Source organism: Polypterus senegalus, chromosome 16 (assembly GCF_016835505.1).
Source record: "Polypterus senegalus isolate Bchr_013 chromosome 16, ASM1683550v1, whole genome shotgun sequence".
In the NCBI taxonomy this organism is placed as follows: Eukaryota; Metazoa; Chordata; class Cladistia; order Polypteriformes; family Polypteridae; genus Polypterus; species Polypterus senegalus.
The window spans coordinates 92,125,509-92,147,809 of NC_053169.1; the positions used below are offsets into that span (position 1 = coordinate 92,125,509).

General features: G+C 36.0%; 1 protein-coding gene across 1 annotated transcript in view; it reads right to left on the bottom strand.

Moving 5' to 3' along the window:
- The window catches only part of igf2r (insulin-like growth factor 2 receptor), a 128,492-nt gene that overhangs the window by 42,250 nt on the left and 63,941 nt on the right, over positions 1-22,301 (bottom strand). The window contains exons 18-26 of the mRNA XM_039737814.1: positions 19,654-19,816; positions 17,313-17,492; positions 17,122-17,223; positions 16,913-17,014; positions 14,537-14,711; positions 13,912-14,085; positions 13,480-13,623; positions 6,767-6,942; positions 2,704-2,791 (exon numbers count right to left, since the gene is read on the bottom strand). Of these exons, the coding sequence (XP_039593748.1) occupies positions 2,704-2,791; positions 6,767-6,942; positions 13,480-13,623; positions 13,912-14,085; positions 14,537-14,711; positions 16,913-17,014; positions 17,122-17,223; positions 17,313-17,492; positions 19,654-19,816 (1,304 nt within the window). The remainder of the gene's footprint in view (positions 1-2,703; positions 2,792-6,766; positions 6,943-13,479; positions 13,624-13,911; positions 14,086-14,536; positions 14,712-16,912; positions 17,015-17,121; positions 17,224-17,312; positions 17,493-19,653; positions 19,817-22,301) is intronic.

A 22,301-nucleotide genomic window follows, 5' to 3' on the forward strand; every position in this document is an offset into this window, starting at 1 on the left:
AATAGGAAGGAGATGTAATATATTAACTCAAAATCTCTAAAATTTGCTGATCATTCACTGTTAATGTCTTTTGGCATAACACTTCAGTTAATCTAAAAAAGTAGTGTCTTGCAGATTAACTGTTTTTTATATCAAATTGTAAAGTATTTAAAATATACAGTCATATGAAAATGTTTGGGAACCCCTCTTAATTCTTTGGATTTTTGTTTATCATTGGCCGAGCTTTCAAAGAAGCAACTTCCTTTTAATATATGACATGCCTTATGGAAACAGTAGTATTTCAGCAGTGACAATAAGTTTATTGGATTAACAGAAAATATGCATCATAACAAAACTAGACAGGTGCATAAATTTGTGCACCTCAACAGAGATATTACATCAATACTTAGTTGAGCCACCTTCTGCAAACATAACAGCCTCTAGACGCCTCCTATGCCTTTTGAGTGTCTGGATTCTGGATGTTGGTATTCCTGACCATTCTTCCATACAAAATCTCTCCAGGTCAGTTAAATTTGATGGCTGCCGAGCGTGGACAGCCTGCTTCAAATCATCCCATAGATTTTCAGTGATATTCAAGTCAGGGGACTGTGACGGCCATTCCAGAACATTGTACTTCTCCCTCTGCATGAATGCCTTTGTAGATTTTGAACTGTGCTTTGGGTCATTGTCTTATTGGAATATCCAACCCCTACGTAACTACAACTTTGTGACTGATGCTTGAACATTATCTTAAAGAATTTGTTGATATTGGGTTGAATTCATCAGACTCTCGACTTTAACAAGGGCCCCAGTCCATGAACTGGCCACACAGCCCCACAGCACGATGGAACCTCCACCAAATCTGACAGTAGGTAGCAGGTGTTTTTCTTGGAATGCCGTGTTCTTCTTCCGCCATGCAAAGCACTTTTTGTTATGGCCAAATAACTCCACTTTTGTCTCATCAGTCCAAAGCACTTTGTTCCATAATGAATCTGGCTTGTCTAAATGAGCATTTGCATACAACAAGTGACTCTGTTTGTGTCATGAGTGCAGAAAGGGCTTCTTTCTCATCACCCTGCCATACAGATGTTGTTTGTGCAAATTGCGCTGAATTGTAGAGCAATATACAGATGCACCATTTGCAGCAAGATGTTCTTGCAGGTCTTTGGAGGTGATCTGCGAGTTGTGTGTAACCATTCTCACAATCCTATGCATATGCCACTCCTGTATTTTTCTTGCCCTGCCGGACCTGCTGGGTTTAACAGCAACTGTGCCTGTGGCCTTCCGTTTCCTGATGACATTCCTTACAGTTGAAACTGACAGTTTAAACCTCTGAGATAGCTTTTTGTAGCATTCCCCTAAACCAGGATACTGAACAATCTTTGTTTTCAGATCTTTTGAGAGTTGCTTTGAGGATCCCATACTGTCACTCTTCAGTGGAGAGTCAAAGGGAAGCACAACTTGCAATTGACCACCTTAAATACCTTTTCTCATGATAGGACACACATGTCTATGAAATTCATGGCTTAACGAGCTCATCCAACCAATTTGGTGTTGCAAGTAATCAGTACTGAGCAGTTGGATGCATTCAAATCAGCAAAATTACATGGGTACCCACATTTTTGCACAGACAGCTTTTCACATTTGATTTAATTTCATACAACTAAATACTGCTTCCCTAAAAATCTTTGTTCGGAAAACAATCCAGTACTCGGATGTTCCTAGGAAATGAAAGACATACCACTGTTATCTTATTTGTTGAAAGCAGAGTCAATTATTATGCAGACTGAGTGGGGTTCCCAAACCTTTTTAGAACTCTCTACATCAGAACCTGTGAAAAAGTGAAAGTGTTTGGGTTTGTGTGTGTGTTATGGTTAGGCAAGCTGCACATCATAACCCATTTTAATGTTAAAAGAAAGGAGAACTCTTAAGGATTGTTCAGTTTGGGGAACAGACCCTATGTTGACAAAGGATGGAACACTGCATGTCAAGCTTGCATTCTGACTAAAGAATGTCCATTTATATTTGAAGTGTTCAGTCATCTTATAAGATACTTAAAACATTCATGTACACAGGAAAAAGTTCAATGTCAAAATATTACTAATGAAGGATTGTTTAAATCAATGTTCTTAACATAATATCTACAACAGCAAACCATGGCTTGCAGTTTAATTGTTCGTGTAGCTTATAACACATCGTATGCAATTTAATTGTTTCAATCCTGGGTTCAAATATTAAGTCATGTCAATTAATATTTAAAAGTCTTATACATTCTTACACATCTTCCTTCCCTTCTGCATGTGGATAAATATTTTTACAAGGTCATATGCAATGGTGGTCTGCATTAAGAAGATAGTTATAAACCTCCATCTTGTAAATTAACACTTTCTTTTTTAAAACCTTAAAGTGTGAAGTATATATATTTAGTTTAATGTGCAGTTCATTTGGTGAGGGGCTGAGAAAAAAACAACTTTATAATAGTAAATCCCTAAAAATATTTGCTTAGGAGCATACTCAGAACCCAAAGAAACACTTTGAAATTTCTTGGGAAGAACTTGGAAATCTGACCTGACCAGGTGAAACAAAACTCCATATTCCATATTAATATGGAAAAAATGAGATTAAACTAAATAAATTACATTTGGTTACAATTGGTCATACACAAGTTTATAATGAAATACCTGAAAACACTATTTAACAGAGGTGACAAACAATTTTTAGTACCTTGAGCTCTTCTAACAGGACAAGCTTCGGATGTTCTCCATATAAATACATACTCACAAACATCCTGATGCTGAAACAATGGAGAGCCCTAGAGAATATCAAAAGATTCACTTAATGGTATATGAGTCATTTCTCAGTAAACTTTGATGGAAACAAAACAGGGTAAAATGTACAATGTTTTATCTTGCATCTTCCCCAAAAAGAACAGATATTTAGTTCGCTCTGGCTTTTGCCCCTTTTTTATAAAGAAATATTTCAATGTGAAGTAGTAAGAATTTTAATAGTAAATCTATTTTAAAAGCTTTTTAATTATAGTAACTCTTTATAAGACATTCCTTAAAGAAGACAACACAAATTAATTTTTTGTAAACTGAGGTTAGATGTATCTGTTGATCATTATAACATTCTTTGTCATTTTCAATTAAATATATAGTACTTGTTAAAAGAATATCAATGCAGATGTTTAAATTTAATAAATAGGCCATAACAGCCTATATTGAAAATATGCTAATCCAAAGGCTAATATTGGGAAATGGCACAGAACACTTCTAATAGTAGAGGAAAAAAGTTGAACATAAATGACATCACCTTGCATACTCGCATAAGAAAATCTGTCTATAATTTCCTGAGCTGAGCACTGAGCTCTTGTTTCTATAAGCAGTATAGACAGTCAAGGGATGTTGCAAGTGGTTTACCAAGATTGGCCAGACAAGTAGTCCAACTGTGGATGCTAGCTTAATGCTTCAAGGTGCAGGCGTAAGTCCTACTCAAAGTGGTTGGGGAAGGAGGGGACAGGGGTTAAGCACATTGCATCAATGTCAATGTTCTGCAAAAAATACAGGCAGATGCATTTGAGGAGTTGCAAAAAGAGTTTACGTACAAACTGTGCCACCATCGTTTCAGTATAGAAGGATGGAAATCTGCTTTGCATATGTGTGTTGGCCTTTGCACTTCAATTAATTAAAATACTATATATGCGAACCCTAAACTTTATCCTAAACAGTTTAGGATAAAGAAATTAACTCAAAACAGGTATGGGTTATTTAAAAAAAACAAACATCAGGTTTTATTATTTTTGAAAAGAAAATTTTATATGAATCCTGTGCAGGATTCTCTTTGAATGTGTATCCCAGCAGTGTGTGTGTTTTTTTCATCATCACAAATAATAATTCATAGTTAAAAGCCTCATGATAAACAAGCTAATCAGGTACACCAATTACTTAATAATCAGAGTTGAGACGGGGCTGGAAAACTTTCTGCTAAACAAGTTTGCAGCAGCACAATAGCCAATTTGCTGCCTAACTGCTGGAATGATGACAAAAATTAAGGAACACAAGATGATTTCAATAAGCATTAAAAAAAGCAGAAAAAACCTCACATTCCCAAACTGGCTTAATCCAATTTAGGGTCATTTGGGAGGCAGAACCTCGGCTACAAGGTTAGAACCATAGCAGGGAAGTCACAGAAGGTACATTTCAAAAACTAACTGAACATAAAGCCTCGCCAGTGTTGTAATCTGCCATTTACTGCCATATCAGTTCAGTGCAGCTTACATCAAAAACAAGAGGCACAGATATATTTCCCTGGAAGGTTAAAGTGTAAACTGTTGTGTTAAAAAAAGCTTCCATGTTTGAAGTAACACAATAACACATAAGTTGGTAAACTAGTGGATTCCAACCCAAAGCATGGACTGCACAATTATGAAGACTACTATCCTAATTCAAAGAATGTATTCATTTATAGCAGCTCAAAAACTCTAGTTTTTGCCCCGTATATACCATAGTAAGCAGCATTTTATCTGAATGCCACTCCAAGAGTCGTGTGTGTGTATACCTGCAAGTATTTTCTTTCATCTCTGCATTTGTAAAAGAAAGCTGTCAAAACAATGCTTAAAAAGACTCATTAATGGCATTGAAGTTAGTTTAAAGTCGGTTTTCAAATTTAGTGTATGTTGCTATTCAGGTTTAAATTCTAAATGGTACAAGAACCCTCTATAACCTTTGAATGGGATAAAACGTATTCAAAATTTGGAAAAATATTTATATTCATGAGGCAACACATATCTCTGGGTTACTTGCACCACTTCATGCTATATGTTGAAGCTCATACTTTTTTTTTTTTTTTATGGTTGCACTATATACAAGGCAAAGCAGTATGTTTAATGTGTACAGTTGCTTTTATTTTCACAAACCAAATGGTTTTGGAATGAATAGAGCAGCAAATTAAGAACATCTCTACTGTATCTTAAGTACTGAATGGAAACTCCCAAGCAAAAAAAGATGTCACACATGACAACTTTGAAAGCTCCCATAGTATGTAAAGGCAACAAGTCATTGGTAAATTTCTCAAGATAAAAACAGATAACAGAATGCCATGGATGACTTACTCTCATACTCTCTCCTTTCAGAAATGCATTTTGCAATTATTTTGCTAGGACACAAATGCTATGGCCAGTCACAGTGATGCAGTGGGTGCTATTGGCCATTTATCCACTCACAAATCCATCCTTTTTCAAACATGCTTAACTTGAGCCGGGTCACAGGGAAACCAAAGCCTATCCAACCAAACATATGACACAAGGCAGTAACAATCGCTGGACAGGGCACCAGTCCACTGCAGAAGGAACACACAGACACGTATTGGGGAAATTTAGCAATCCCAATCATAGCCTGGATGTCTTTGAACTATGGGAGGAATCCCAATCAAAGAACATACAAACTCCCACATAGGTGGGACCCAGGACTGGAATTTTTGCCTCATTATTGTGAAATCACTAGAGTCTACCACTGTACTACTGTGTCCCCCAACATAGGCCTTTATATGGGTACATGTATTACACATTCTCATAATAAATAAAAAATAACTGTTCTGTTTAACTTGTTTCATTTACTGAGACAAATCTTCTTACAGCAACACAAAGATTAAATTAAAAAACAGCACAACTTCTTACTAGTCAACAGTCTTTACTACATCCTACTGTTCTTTATGACATTATATTGCACTATGCTGTATATTTAAAAATACACCACGCTGTTTGTGACATAGCATGGTAATGGTTAGGAGTGTTGCTTCATAGTTGCAGAATCCCAATTTTAACTGCTAATGTGGAGTTTACACTTACACTTCATCCTTAGAATGAGTACACGCACACATCATGGCTACCACGCATTCCATTTGTTCTTCTGATGTGTACTCTGAGCATGCCCTCAGAAGTTAACACTATGCATGTGCAAGCTGCAGTACCAGCAAAAATATGGGTGACATGTGTGTGCAAATTTTGGTACATGACATAAGCATCATTGTTTACTATCAACATGTGAAGGCAGGGTTACAGCTCCAACAAGATCAATGTGCGTGCTTTGATGTTTGATGAATGGTTCAGTGCAGTGAAGGAAATCATCAAACTTAAATGCTGGCATGCAAATGTGTTCATGGCTCTTTTCTTCATCGATTTCTCACACAGGAAATAAAAGTATAGCATATCCTAAAGTGTAATGATACAATACATTTGAATGTATCACATACGGTTAGGGTTATTCTATTTTCTATTTTTTTTTTTTTTTGCACCATCGCATCAGAATGCAAATGATTTTTAACACCTTTCTTTCCTCAACTCATAAAACAGCAAAACCATACATTGTTTTCTCCCTCTGATGATCTCTTGCACTGACACCTGGTGGAATCCTCCAGATTTACTTAAAGTATGTGCACAAATAAAAACAGTGCACTGCTTGCGTAGTGTTGCACAGTGAGCTGGAAACATCTAAGGGGCTGTATCCTCTGTTTAACAGTTCTGGAGTAAGCTCAAACCACCCACAACCATGAATTCTATTAAGTGTATTCATAATGGATTGATGGAAGTACTGTATTGGGAATTGTGCTAACCTTTTTCACAGAAGATGCTTGTGATGCTTTTAGAGGAAAGAAAACACACACGACAACCAACACCACCACCACAATCACCACCTTAAATGAACAACTATCAGGAAAACACAAATTAAAGGCAGGAGGGTGAAATTCAAAGGAAAAAAAAACATTTAGTTTCCTTATATTGTAAACTTACCGGGCTATCATCACAATGGAAAATAATGCGCGTTGAATATCTTCCAGTATTGCATTTGTCACCATTATGGTAAACTATAGACAGTGAACCATCTGCATTTGCTTGTGGACTGGATTGTATGTAACCCAGATTTGTATTGGAATTTGCGTACTTTACACAAGATCCAAGAGATCCACCTGTGAATTAATAAAAACAATTAAAATCTTGAGAACTGAATGCATATTACTGTCCATGAAGCATGGAATTTAATTTTTACATTAACATTTAATATTGCAGTAACTTTGCACTGATTCTATACAAGGCAGTTTAACAGTGTTTAATTAATTAATATATATACACATACATTCATACATACATACATAAATACATACACACATACAGGTCCAGATCTAATTATGCAATTTTCATTACGCTATAACTTAAGTTATTACATAGAGAATTCACAAAAAATTATTTTTGTTGCTGATAGATGGCAGCGAAATCAGTGAATTAATTCAATGTAAGTCCATTTTCTTATATTACAAGACTAGCAAAATACCCGCGCTTCGCAGCAGAGAAGTAGTGTTAAAGAAGTAATGAGAAAAAAAAAAAAAGGAAACATTTTAATAATAACGTAACATGATTAAAAATATAATTGTGTTGTCATTGTCATGAGTGTTGCTGGCATGCATATATATATATATATATATATATATATATATATATATATATATATATTATATACACACACAGTGGAACCTCGGTTCACGATCGTCTCGGTTCACGACCAAAAAGTTCGCCAAACTTTTGCCTCGGTTCACAACCACACACACGCGGTATATGAACAAGCCAGTTTCCCTTGCCTGCTTAAGCTGAGAGAGAGAGAGAGAGAGAGAGAGAGAGCCACATGCCTGATGGGGATGGGGAGGCTGCACAAGTTTGCCCCTCTATCTGCTCGCCTGTGCCGGGTGGAATGGGGGGATGGTTCGCATGCATTAACTGCCTGCCTTCTGCATAGAGGGAGGGGGGTATAGCTGAGACTCTCTCTCTGAGAAGCAGGCAGTACGTGTACGCGAACCATCCCCGGCACAGGCAGGCTGAGAGAGAGAGAAAGAGAGAGAGAGAAAGCAAGCAAGCCGCGTGCCTGCCTGGCTTTTCATTTAACCTGTTCATTGTTCTCAGTCAGACGAGTGCTCTCTTTGTGCTCTACAGTATTTTGTGTGCTTTTGCAGTTAACTATGGCTTCTAAGCAAGTGAAGAGTGGTGAGAAGAAAGTTTTGAAGAAAAATGAAATCGAAGTAAAGAAAGAAATTACAAGAGGTGGAAAAACTGTTTACCAGTTTACTCATTTACCAATTTGAGAACCCTCGTGCTTTCAAGCAGCACAATGTAAACAAAGCCAGACTGCCAGTAATGTGGAGGGCAAACACGAAGTCTTTCTTTTTGGAATGGCCGCATGAGGCTTTCGCTCCCACCAGCTAAACAGCTAAAAACACCAGAAACCCAAGAAATCACAAGAGAGAAAACACCTGAAGGGAAAACACTTCATGCCAGAACTCGACTCATGAAAGGTTAGTTTTCTTGGTGGTTTTTGTATTACGGATTTTTCAAAAGATATTTTTTCAGTTCATAGAGTGAATTGTTGCAATGTTACTTTAATCTTTTTTCAAATGTTTGCTTTTTTCCCTGTGCTTAAAACTCATGAAAGTGTTTACAGATGGAGTTGTTCATAGCGCGATTAGTTGCAATATTACTTTTCTCTTTTTTCAAATGTTCCTTTTTTTCCTCTGTGCTTAAAACTCATTTTAAAAAAAAGTGTTTACAGCGATCGGGCTGTAAGGCTATTAGCATGAACTCCTGCAATGTTTTCTGGTTGCTTGTGGTTGGTTTTTAAAGTTCAGATTTGTTCTAATGTTCCTTTTTTCCGCTGTGCTTAAAATTCATTTTAAAAAAACTGCTGCACATGCTGCTGACAGAGGATGGGTGGGGTGTGTGTGTGTGTGTGTGTGTGTGCTACAGAGAGAGAGAGAGCGCGAGCAGGCTGAGCAAGGAGCCTGGGTATTTTGTGTCAGTGTTATTCAATGTTTTTACATTAGTTTACTATTACACTGTGCATTCTATGGTGTAATTAACTATATTTGTGCTTAATCTTTTCATATATTTACATATAGTTCGTACGGTCTGGAACAGATTAATTGTATTTACATACAATCCTATGTGGGGAAACTGCTTCAGTTCATGACTAACTCGGTTTACGACCAAAGTTCTGGAACGAATTATGGTCGTGAACAGAGGTTACACTATATATATATATATATATATATATATATATATATATATATATATATATAGTGGTGTGAAAAACTATTTGCCCCCTTCCTGATTTCGTATTCTTTTGCATGTTTGTCACACAAAATGTTTCTGATCATCAAACACATTTAACCATTAGTCAAATATAACACAAGTAAACACAAAATGCAGTTTTTAAATTATGTTTTTTATTATTTAGGGAGAAAAAAAATCCAAACCTAAATGGCCCTGTGTGAAAAGTAATTGCCCCCTTGTTAAAAAATCACCTAACTGTGGTGTATCACACCTGAGTTCAATTTCTGTAGCCACCCCCAGGCCTGATTACTGCCACACCTGTTTCAATCAAGAAATCACTTAAATAGGAGCTGCCTGACACAGAGAAGTAGACCAAAAACAACTCAAAAGCTAGACATCATGCCAAGATCCAAAGAAATTCAGGAACAAATGAGAACAGATGTAATTGAGATCTATCAGTCTGGTAAAGGTTATAAAGCCATTTCTAAAGCTTTGGGACTCCAGCGAACCACAGTGAGAGCCATTATCCACAAATGGCAAAAACATGGAACAGTGGTGAACCTTCCCAGGAGTGGCCGGCCGACCAAAATTACCCCAAGAGCGCAGAGACGACTCATTCGAGAGGTAACAAAAGACCCCAGGACAACGTCTAAAGAACTGCAGGCCTCACTTGCCTCAATTAAGGTCAGTGTTCACGACTCCACCATAAGAAAGAGACTGGGCAAAAACGGCCTGCATGGCAGATTTCCAAGACGCAAACCACTGTTAAGCAAAAAGAACATTAGGGCTTGTTTCAATTTTGCTGAGAAACATCTCAATGATAGCCAGACTTTTGGGGAAATACCTGACTGATGAGACAAATGTTGAACTTTTTGGAAGGAAATGTCCCGTTACATCTGGCGTAAAAGGAACACAGCATTTCAGAAAAAGATCATACCAACAGTAAAATATGGTGATGGTAGTGTGATGGTCTGGGGTTGTTTTGCTGCTTCAGGACCTGGAAGGCTTGCTGTGATAGATGGAACCATGAATTCTACTGTCTACCAAAAAATCCTGAAGGAGAACGTCTGGCCATCTGTTCGTCAACTCAACCTGAAGCGATCTTGGGTGCTGCAACAGGACAATGACCCAAAACACACCAGCAAATCCACCTCTGAATTGCTGAAGAAAAACAAAATGAAGACTTTGGAGTGGCCTAGTCCAAGTCCTCACCTGAATCCAATTGAGATGCTATGGCATGACCTTAAAAAGGCGGTTCATGCTAGAAAACCATCAAATAAAGCTGAATTACAACAATTCTGCAAAGATGAGTGGACCAAAATTCCTCCAGAGCGCTGTAAAAGACTCATTGAAAGTTATCGCAAACGCTTGATTGCAGTTATTGCTGCTAAGGGTGGCCCAACCAGTTATTAGGTTAGGGGGCAATTACTTTTTCACACAGGGCCATGTAGGTTTGGATTTTTTTTCTCCCTAAATAATAAAAACCATCATTTAAAAACTGCATTTTGTGTTTACTTGTGTTATATTTGACTAATGGTTAAATGTGTTTGATGATCAGAAACATGTTGTGTGACAAACATGCAAAAGAATAAGAAATCAGGAAGGGGACAAATAGTTTTTCACACCACTGTGTATGTATGTGTGTATATATATATATATACACACACATACACACATATACATATATATGTATACATATTTATATATACATACACATACATACATACATACATACACTCACCTAAAGGATTATTAGGAACACCTGTTCAATTTCTCATTAATGCAATTATCTAATCAACCAATCACATGGCAGTTGCTTCAATGCATTTAGGGGTGTGGTCCTGGTCAACACAATCTCCTGAACTCCAAACTGAATGCCAGAATGGGAAAGAAAGGTGATTTAAGCAATTTTGAGCGTGGCATGGTTGTTGGTGCCAGACGGGCCGGTCTGAGTATTTCACAATCTGCTCAGTTACTGGGATTTTCACGCACAACCATTTCTAGGGTTTACAAAGAATGGTGTGAAAAGGGAAAAACATCCAGTATGCGGCAGTCCTGTGGGCGAAAATGCCTTGTTGATGCTAGAAGTCAGAGGAGAATGGGCCGACTGATTCAAGCTGATAGAAGAGCAACTTTGACTGAAATAACCACTCATTACAACCGAGGTATGCAGCAAAGCATTTGTGAAGCCACAACACGCACAACCTTGAGGCGGATGGGCTACAACAGCAGAAGACCCCACCAGGTACCACTCATCTCCACTACAAATAGGAAAAAGAGGTTACAATTTGCACAAGCTCACCAAAATTGGACAGTTGAAGACTGGAAAAATGTTGCCTGGTCTGATGAGTCTCAATTTCTGTTGAGACATTCAAATGGTAGAGTGAGAATTTGGCGTAAACAGAATGAGAACATGGATCCATCATGCCTTGTTACCACTGTGCAGGCTGGTGGTGGTGGTGTAATGATGTGTTTTCTTGGCACACTTTAGGCCCCTTAGTGCCAATTGGGCACCGTTTAAATGCCACAGGCTACCTGAGCATTGTTTCTGACCATACCCATCCCTTCATGACCACCATGTACCCATCCTCTGATGGCTGCTTCCAGCAGGATAATGCACCATGTCACAAAACTCGAATCATTTTAAATTGGTTTCTTGAACATGACAATGAGTTCACTGTACTGTTGATTAGATAATTGCATTAATGAGAAATTGAACAGGTGTTCCTAATAATCCTTTAGGTGAGTGTGTGTATATATATATATATATATATATATTAGGCGTGGGACTCGATTAAAAAAATTTAATTAAGTAGAGGCTGTGTAATTAATTAATCTTGATTAATCGTATGTAATCGTACATGAAAATTTACCCCAAATCGCAAATGTTTTTTTTTTTAATTTAAAAGGGTTTTAGTGGGCGACAGAATCAAATAATAGACATGGACATGAATATTGTAAACTCAAGCTCTTTTAATATCTGAAAAAAGAAATGCATTTAAACTGCATTTCAATTTAAAACAGAAAAAAAATATCATCCCTGGCTAAAATTGGGCAGACTTAAAAATAAAGTGGTATTTTAAGTACTTTAAGTACATTTTCAGAATGGTATTGTCTTTAAATAATAACAAAAATTTCAACATAAAGTGCAGTTTTTCTTCTTAAAAAAATAAGTCAGAAACATAAAAAGTAATTTGACCAGCTTCACCTTTAAACTGTGAGTAACCTTAGCCAAAATTATTTTGTACATTAGGCTAAAACAGTGTGATCATTGAATATTTTGTAATTAGATGTAATTAGAATTACTAATGGTCACGGAAGTCCAATGATCCCCAGTAAGAGCCACAAAGTCCGCTTTCTGTAATGCATCCAATTTTGCTTGGTTTTCAGTGTCATAAAGCTGTTGAATTTTGCTTGAAATAGTCTTTCGGCACGACAGTTGGAAAGTATCCGTGTTTGTCAACCGTTGTAAAGATAACAGGTTTCATTCATCGAAGTGTTCACCACCCAAATCGGTACTCATGAATGTAAGATGTTCAACAGGCATTCCCAGTATTAAGTTGTGGAAATTGTCTGTGAATATTTAGCGGTATCGTGTGTATGAACTTAATTTAATCTTTTCCAGTCCTGCAAAGTCAGTTGACGTGAGCCGCTCGGAGTACATGCATTGAAGCTTCTCAACTGTGCTCGTGCGATCTTGCGATGTCAACAGCTTTATTTAATGTTAGCTAAGACCCGGCACTTAAAAGTTTCTTGCTACAGCAATTTTAACTCCGTTACAAAGTGATCCAAAGTCAAAAGCTTTGTTTCCGCAGTAACTGCACTTATGAATATGCTTGTATGCATCACTCGCTTCATAATCTTTTGCTGCCTTCTCAATTGTGAAAAGGCGTTTTTTGTTCAGCGCTCTTTGGAGCTCTTCCTTGTTTTCTACGTACTGCATTTACAGTCATTTCACGTGATTGCGTGGGAGGCGTGATGATGTCACACGCAACGCCGCCCCCCACGGCCATCGAGCTGAAGTCCATTACAGTATATGGAGAAAAATAGGTTCCAGTTATGACCATTACGCGTAGAATTTCGAAATGAAACCTGCCCAACTTTTGTAAGTAAGCTGTAAGGAATGAGCCTGCCAAATTTCAGCCTTCTACCTACACGGTAAGTTGGAGAATTAGTGATGAGTGAGTCAGTGAGTGCTTTGCCTTTTATTAGTATAGATATTTCGAACAATTCTTTTGTCTTGTATTGTTTTCCTCCATTGCATTAAGAGTTGCATAATTAGATCTGGACCACCCTGTATATGTATATATGAATCTACCTCAATATTTTAAATGTAATACAGCAAAATCAAATACATTTCAATAACTAGAAACAAAAACTCTACACAATGTACTAAAATAAAGAAATACCTTGGCATCCGCTAGCTCGTGGCAGTGGTTTACAAACATTAAGATAAAAGGTTCTCTTTTTTGCATCACTGCTGGTATCAACTGCTGTCCAAGGTTCTTCATCTCTGCTAAGATCACTTAAATCATATTCATTACCTGATGGATCTAAAAGTAAAACACTGTTTTATGATATACTATACATTACTTACTTTAAAATGCAAACTATGCATTGGCTTGATCAGAATGGCAGATCTTTAATGCTGGATACTTATTTTAAAAAAATGTACTTCCAATTAATCATTACTTAACCTAAAATAAAAATGTACCTTGCAAAATTCTGGGAAAATTCTCACTATTCTGAGAATGTGGTGATAACCTGTTGCACTCTCGCGTAAAACTGGATAAAATCTATTACATGCTTAAAAACTAAAAAGATCACAAATAGATACTTACCAGTAACCACACAATCCACTGGGGCAGGCAGGCAAACAAGAGCAGTGTAAAACTCAAAAAAGACCTTATGGACAGTGTTTCTGAATGAGCCCATTTCCTCCCGCAACAGAGTAAGATTTCCAGGGTAGGCATCCTGGTCACACACAAACCGAATTATAAAGCTGCTATGTGTGCCTGGTTGGGTAGGAAACACATTTTAGTTTATGTTAAAGTTATCTTAATTACCTTGTATATGTTCAATAACAAGGTAATCTGTTAAACCTTGGGATAAAAAATGCACAGCTAAAAACATAATGCACCTTACTAAAAAGCCGATTTCAACCATTTATCATCCAAGAATACTTCAGCACAGTTCTATGCAGAATACAGTTCAAAAGCAATAAACATAAAAAAATTCAAACTCTGCATTAATTAAACAGAATACTAGATTTGTTTATTTCCATTTTGAAAAGGCTCTGATTTTTATAGACAAAACCATGCTAAATTTGTCACAACTTTTAACATGCAGTAATACAGAGTGAGCACAGATGAGAAAACCAATAATATTCCATCCTAGAATGTACTGCATTCTTTTAAACATTAGAAATGAGCAAAGATCATAATTCCCATTAAAAACATTGCTCACCTGTTGAGCTATCGAAACCACCAATGTAAATTAGTGTCAAGATGCCATCAGTAGAAAACTGTAGTGATCTTTCAACTCCAACTGGTGTTAACGGCTTCTTGTCCTCCAACTCACATCCAGCTGCAGGCACTCCTTGAACAAGGCCACAATCCGATATGGAACCACAAACGTTAACCTGTAAAGAGTGACTCATTCAGTTGTCTACACAACACAACTGGCAAAGTCATCAGCATGAGAAAGAAACCGTGCTCTTATCTGAAATTATTTTGTAACATTTCTAGGTGGTAAACTCTGCAAGTGAAATGATCAATTATGTACTGCTGTTTTTAATAGTAACCAGAACTGATTTGTTAACTTTATTCTCACACTTCAGCTAAGGATCTCAGAAAACCTTTGTAAAATATTGAAAACTGGGTTGCAATTTCTGTTTATCCATGCAGACACTGGGAGAATGTGCAAACACCACAATCACATTTTATCTCAAAATCCTGCAACGGCATTAACTTGTACTGGGGATAGTGCTAGCAGAGATTGCTTTATAATTGTGGGCTTAAAAAGGATCCCTATAAGGATTATGTTCTTTGCGGAAATGTGGCAAGGGATTCAAAAGTATATTATTACTTGCCCATCTTTTGCTTCTTTAAATATTTCTCTTCTACCTTAAAACCTCCTTCTCTTAGTCCTCTCTGGGCTACCCATTTATACTAACTAAAGTAGATTATTTTTCTTAACTGCAGAAGGAAAACGACTGTACTTCTTGCTCACAAGACCTCCAAGCATATTACTGCAGACAACTAGGAATATTCCTTGTACACTTTAATTTACACAAATTGTTTGTATCATGTATTAATTAGCCAACTAGCAAATTCCCTTAAGACCAGATTTGTTAAACTCAGTCATTCAATTCCCAGCTTGCTGCTTTGTTTTATCCTAATGCTGCTGTACATCTTTCCCTACTTTTCTTCCAGAAACTGATTATTCTGGTGCAGCTGCCTTTGGTTTGGGAATAATGGAGTAAGACAGGTTTCTTTATGTTATGGCTCCTTCCTTTATAATCTGTTGCTGTTTTGCAACTGGTTTAATTAAAAAAAACAAAATTGCACAAAAATCTACATTTTTGATTGTCAACTGGCCATAGTTCATCAATGCTGATTTATATTTGTTTATTCAGTTTCCATGCGTTCTAACAAATCTATTTTAGGATTACTAGTTCAATATTAAAAAATTAGTACTGTATAATCTATATTGTATTTTAGCTGAGAATTGTTCACAGCATTCTGCACTTGCACTCTGTGATGAGCACTATACAAAAATAAGGTTTAACTGTATTTGTGTCAACTCTTTTGAAAATTTTAAAACCAGACCATGTCCCAATTGGTTAAGCTTTGATGATGGATATCAATCTTTAGATGCTCAGTGTATAAAATAATTTCACTTGGAATTCTTGTAATTCTCTCCTACAAAATGCATGTCCATGCATTTCTAGTATTCTTTATTTCACCGTATTTATTATTTTACTTGTTTATTTTTTCTGTATATAATTTTGAGTTTATTATTAATAAATTGTACATTATTATAGTGATTACTTGCCTGCCCTCATTGTAATTAGTGCTTGAAAGGTACATGATAAGAATATTATTTATGTAACGCACATCAAGAGAACTACTTAGCCCCTAAAGATTCATTATAAGGCCCATGCCATTTAAACAGCACTTAACCTCTGAAGTTATTTATGAAAAAGGAACTATTAACCATAATTGTATTACTTTATAGGTGTAGATAACATGAAGTTTACAAATGACAGCTAATTTAAAAAATATAGTGTCTTATAATTAATTCAAAGGGAGTGGTGAACCGAAACATTATTTTCTATTTACTGTCTATACTTGTCACTTGGCATATTGCTATGCAGTGGCAGAAAGCAGTGTTCTATATGTCATTATATTATGCTGATCAATTTTAATAAAATACTGAAATAACAGTACAATACCTTTATACATTTACTGCATAACTTTCTAATCCCATGACTACACGATGTCTCACAAAAGAGATGTAATTTGGATAAAAATTTAATATAAAACTTAATTGCAATTGTAGAAACCATTTCATTTGATCTAAACATGAGATACCACAAACAAACAACCAAACTGCATAATCTCATAGAAATTACCAATGAAACTCCAAAATCAAGTTTTTTTGGAGTTTTATTATTTAGTTTACAAAAAAAAAAAAAAGTCCAAGAAATGCAAAAACAATCTGCCTTTGTCATAAAGCAGTACCATCCAAAATTTGGTCTATATCCTTGACTACAGAGAAAAATGCAAAAATCTGTAAAAAGACATTTAAAAAAAATGTTATTAACTTTTACTTTCAAACCTTAAATATTTTTCCATTTCCTGTTGCAGTGTATCCGGTTTTCGTAGCCAATGGAAGAAGGCTGAACTCAAATCCTGTTTTAGGATCTTTGACAGTGCAAGTCTAAAAAAAGTAGAAAAGAAGAAAAATTCTTTTTAATATAAAATTTGTATTTGGAAAAAAAAGGAAAAAAAAAAAACAAATGTTAAAGGGTCTTATCACTTAATCACCTCATTATTGCCTTTTAGGGTTGAAATTGGACAGGCTGCTTCCGTTTCCCAAAGAAATTTGGTCACACAGTCACGCTTTTCAAGAAACCGTGGACCTGAAAACTGAAGAAGAGTGGAAATAAAAAAAATTGAACCGAATACAAATTAGTTAATAAGGACACAAACAATAAGACGCAATTGTGATACTTTACCATAGTTCCTTCTGAGCACGTAAGGAATACTTGTGTAGAGTAAAATGTCTGATTCCCATCAGCACTCAAACAAGCAGATCCATTAATGTATTCAAGAAGAATGTGGTTCTTTTCTTTAACGACGGGGCCGTTGAACGCAATTCCTAAGTTACTGACAGATACCGTTTCATAAGTCCTACCCTGAGTAAACAAATATGGTATTAACACAAACTGTAAACTGATAAAACAACACAGTAATTAAGAATTTCTGCATTTAATTTACAGGAGGAAAATTAATACTTGCCACAATAAAATAAAAAGTCCCCTGATACATGAAGTTAATTTTGTTATTACTGTATGTGATACAGCTCTTTTTTACAACACATATCTTTGTGGATATTCACAGAAATATACTAGCAATAATTTCTAGAAGTTACCTTAAATTTGTTTTTACCCAAAGCATATTTACTTTTGTAAAAAGAGAAAATCAAATCATCATCATTTCAGATAAATTTCCTAAATATTAATGAGTAAAAAATCTCTGGATTTTTCCTGGAAAATAAGAGCAGACAGTGGGGATGTTTCATCTCAAAACATTTTCATTTTCATTTGCAGTACACAAAGTCTGAATATTATTTTTCCAAGCATAACTGTGACTACATATTTGCTCAGTGGAGTGTTCAGCTTAGGAGACAAAAGATTCAGTGGCACCATTTCTTTAATAGATTGTAATTAAAGTTACTCGGAACACAGCTTTCAAAATGGCAAACAACAAAGACGCATGATAGCAATACTGAAGCACTGGCTAACTTAACCAACTGAGCAGAGTGCTCAAAATGTTTTAATAATAATAATAATAAAAAAACATTTTATTTTTTTGTAGGCGCCTTTTTAAACACTCAAGGACACTGAACAATAGGCAAAACACATATTATAAACAAAAGCAAAATACAAAATTTAAAAATCAGACAGAGCAATTGTAATCAAAGAGAAAAAGCAGTCTTAAACAAATGAGTTTCAAGTTTAGATTTCAAAAGTGAAAATGATTCAATATTTCTAAGCTCAGGTGGTAGTGAGTTCCAAAGCTGGGGAGCACAGCAACTGCATTATTATTAATGTTTAATTAATTAAACATTTAATTAATTAATTTGATTAAACATTTACTTAATTACTTTGATTAATGTTACACAAGTGGAAATATGCAGACCGGGAGATGTTATTGATGTGGGACTGAAAGGATAAAGTACTGTCAAGGATGACACCTGTGGGGAAGGGGAGACAGAGGAATTATCAATAACAAATGATCAGTTTTGGATAATATTGATTTTGTACCAATGAGGAGAACCTCAGTTTTTTCACTTGTTATTTAATTTAAGAAAATTTGAAGAAAACCAGGATTTGATTTCTGCTATGCAATCAGTAAGTGAGGAGGGTGGAAAGGAAGCAGTAGGTTTGCTAGTAAGATAGAGCTGGGTGTCATCAGCATAACAGTGGAAGCTAATGTTATATTTACGAAAGATATTACCAAAGGGAAGGAGGTAAATAATGAAAAGGAGGTGCCCCAGGGCTCACAACTGAACCAACAGCGGTGGGTTGGGATGTGAAATTTTTAAGCTGAACAAACGGAGTGCGGCCTTAGAGGTAGGATCTGAACCAATCTAGTGGAGTGTGGGTAATACCAATCGAAGATAATCTATTGAGAAGAGTAGTGTGACAAATAGTTTCAAAGGCTGCACTCAGATCAAGGAGGATGAGAATAGTAATTAAACCAGAATCAGCTGACATAAAGAGGTCATTAGTAATTTTTGTAAGTGCCGTTTCTGCACTGTGGAGGGGGCGAAAATCAGACTGGAACTGTTCATACAGATTATTTTGAGATAAATGAGATTGAAGTTGAATAGCCATTATTTTTTCAAGAATTTTGGAAATGAAGGGTAGATTAGAAATAGGACGAAAATTACTGTTTTAGGAGGTTACCCATTCAATTCACAATGTTTTGATTGCCATAGCACGATCATTCCCAAATTGACTTGGCCAGAATGACTGTATGAATATGAGGTGCATTTACTTTACACTTGTGGCAAGTACATTTGACCACATTATTTCTGTCAAAAGCACAAGAATGATTTAATAAATGTCCCCTAATCACTATCTCTAGGCTGTCCCATAAACAATATGACTATACTTTTGATGACTGGAATCCCATCAATCCTGCTTGATTTATGCAAAGTGTGACCATGATAAGATGTGGTTTTCACAACCACAAGTTATTGAAAGCATGTATTAATATAATTGGATGTACAGCACACAGATAAATGTTAGTAAAAGAACAAAATAATAAAAAACTACAAATATTCCCTACCTCACTAGTTTTAAATTCCATTTCACAAGCTGCGGCAAATTGGTCACAACCAGGAACAGGGTTTAAAGGTCGACAAACGTTGATGTAATATTTCCTAAGAACTTTTTCTTGTGAGCGGTCCAAAGCATTCCAGTTCTCTGAATTAATACTAACTCTGGACAAACTAAGAGAAGAGACAAAGATTTTGTACAAACTGTTGTAGTGTACAGATTCATTTTAAGACAAATCTTGTCAGAATTTTTATAACTGTAGAAACATCTTATAAACAACATTTATGGAAAAAACAACATTCATTTTTAGGCAATAACTGATTTAGTATAATAATCAAAGCAAAAGGGTGTAGGAAAGTGTGTATGAGACAAATCAATCAATTTATTACTGGTTTTCCATTTAGTACTGGTCAATTTAGTAAGACTCGTTTTCCTTGCCTTTTTTGTAGGCAGGGTTTACGGCTGTTTGCCTTATATCAAGGAAAAAGAAGTATACTCATTTCGAGAAACAGAATAATACAATTTATTTGCAAACACAAGAATATTAGGAATATGATAACCGAATGTATAGTCAACTCAAGAGATGAGACTCAAGATACAGCTGAGAGTCAGGCATATTACATAGACAAGGAATCTGGTTCTTTGTTCATTTATAGGTTTCCTAGATTTTCTTTGATTAACAAGATTTTTTTTTTTAGTTTAGGATTTTGTTTTTGAATTTTTAACATTATGCCACAGTCAACATTAATGCACAGCCTTGCATGAGTGAGGGCTAAACTACTGTGTTACAATTGGAGAATTTTGTTTTCAATTTAGTCAGAAGCTTGTAAAAAGCTAGTAGCTAACCTGATGCAGTTATGAGCATGGTGCATATTAGAAATACAACAAGAGAAATCAGACCTTTAGACGTTTCTTTACTAGATACTCATCTTGGCAGAGATAAATAGCTTTATTATTTTATTTGTTTAATTGTTCAGTTGAACCAGACTCTTTAAACCTGATGGACTTATCACGTCAGACCTTTAGATCCAAAACTGCTTCTCTAACTTAATTCAAGATCATGTGCACAGTGTCAGTAATGCTGTCTATTCATCTTAGTCTTGGTCTTCCTCTTTTCTTTTTGCCTTCAGTTTTCCACAAGATAAGATCCTTTACCAAGTAATCCTGTCTTCTCAAATTATGTGGCCAAATTATTTGAGCCTTTCTTTGCCAATCAACCCTTCCAATGAGAACTCCGGTTATATTTCTTTTTGTATTGATTTGTTGGATTCTCTTGCTGTCCAAGGAACTCTCAGTAGTTTTCTCTACCACAAGAGTTAAAAGGCAAAAATTTTTTGTATCCAGCTTTAGCAATAACTCAACTATCACAGCCATATATCAAAGCATATCTTAAATAATAAGAGCCTTTGTTGACAGTGTGGTGTCTCTGCCTTTTAGTGTTTTGTCTAAATTTGCCATAGCTGTCCTTCCCACAAGGAAGTGATGTTTAATTTCAACACTGTGGTCCACATCTACTGAAATTTTGGAGCCAAAGAAAACTGATCATGTTACTGCTTTCACTACCTCGTCGTCTATTAGCAAAGAACTGACAGGGCTAGTTAAAATAACCTTGGTTTTCTCAATGCTGAGCACCAAAACAGCTTCTGCACTTCCAATCCTCCTTGCTTTTTCAGTTCTTAGACTAGTGTCATCCATTTAAGGTTGTTGAAGTTTCTTCTGGCAATTTTGAATCCAGCATCTGAGTCCTCTAGACCCACATTTTGCATGGGATATTCAGCATACAGGTTAAATAAGCAGGGTGAGAGTTAACAGCCTTTTTGTACTCCTCTCCCTGTCTTGAGCCAGTCTGTTGTTCCATGGTCGATTCTAACAGTTGCTTCTTGATCAGTGTATAGGCTCCACATGAGGGAGATGAGACAACATGTATCCCCATTTTTTTATTTAAGGATACACACTGGGTTGTTACACAGTCAAAGGTTTTAGGGTAGTCAATAAAAGGTAAAAATCCAATGCTGTGTGTTGTTATGGGCCATTACTCATGTTCAAGTAAGGAACATTTGGTTACGATGGAGTGCACTCTTGTTGTTGCCAAATGGTCCTTTGTCTGTGGTGTGAAGTTTTCTTTCCTTAGCTTACCGTTGGGCTCTTTTATTTTTTGCAGTTTCATAGAGAGAAATGTGACTCATTCCAACATGTGAGTTTAGACCTTGGAAATCGATGCTTGACATGATGTCTCTTAGTCTTCCTAGACTTGAGCTAAATCAATGGCTCAGAGCTTAAGGTGGAAATGCTCCTGGTGCTAGACCCGGGTATCCAACTCTAAAGTTCTATTCTTCTAGACCTAGATAATATGGTATGCCACAACAATTTTCTGCTTAAACTGCTAACCATAGCAATTCTACTCATTACCTATGACCTCCACATACAGCCTCATTTTTGACTAATAAGCAGTTAACTTGCTATGGTTTTGGAATCATTCCTTATTCATGTGTCATCTGTTCTGTATGCTGGTTCCCAGGTAAGCTGTGTCACAGTTTCTGGTTGGAATGTCTATTGTCAACAACATGATTAGTCTAAAAATAACTTCAGCAGAGATGAGGTCTGCAAAGAAATGACAAATTGAACAAACATCTCTTTATTCAAAAAGTAGGTGAAACA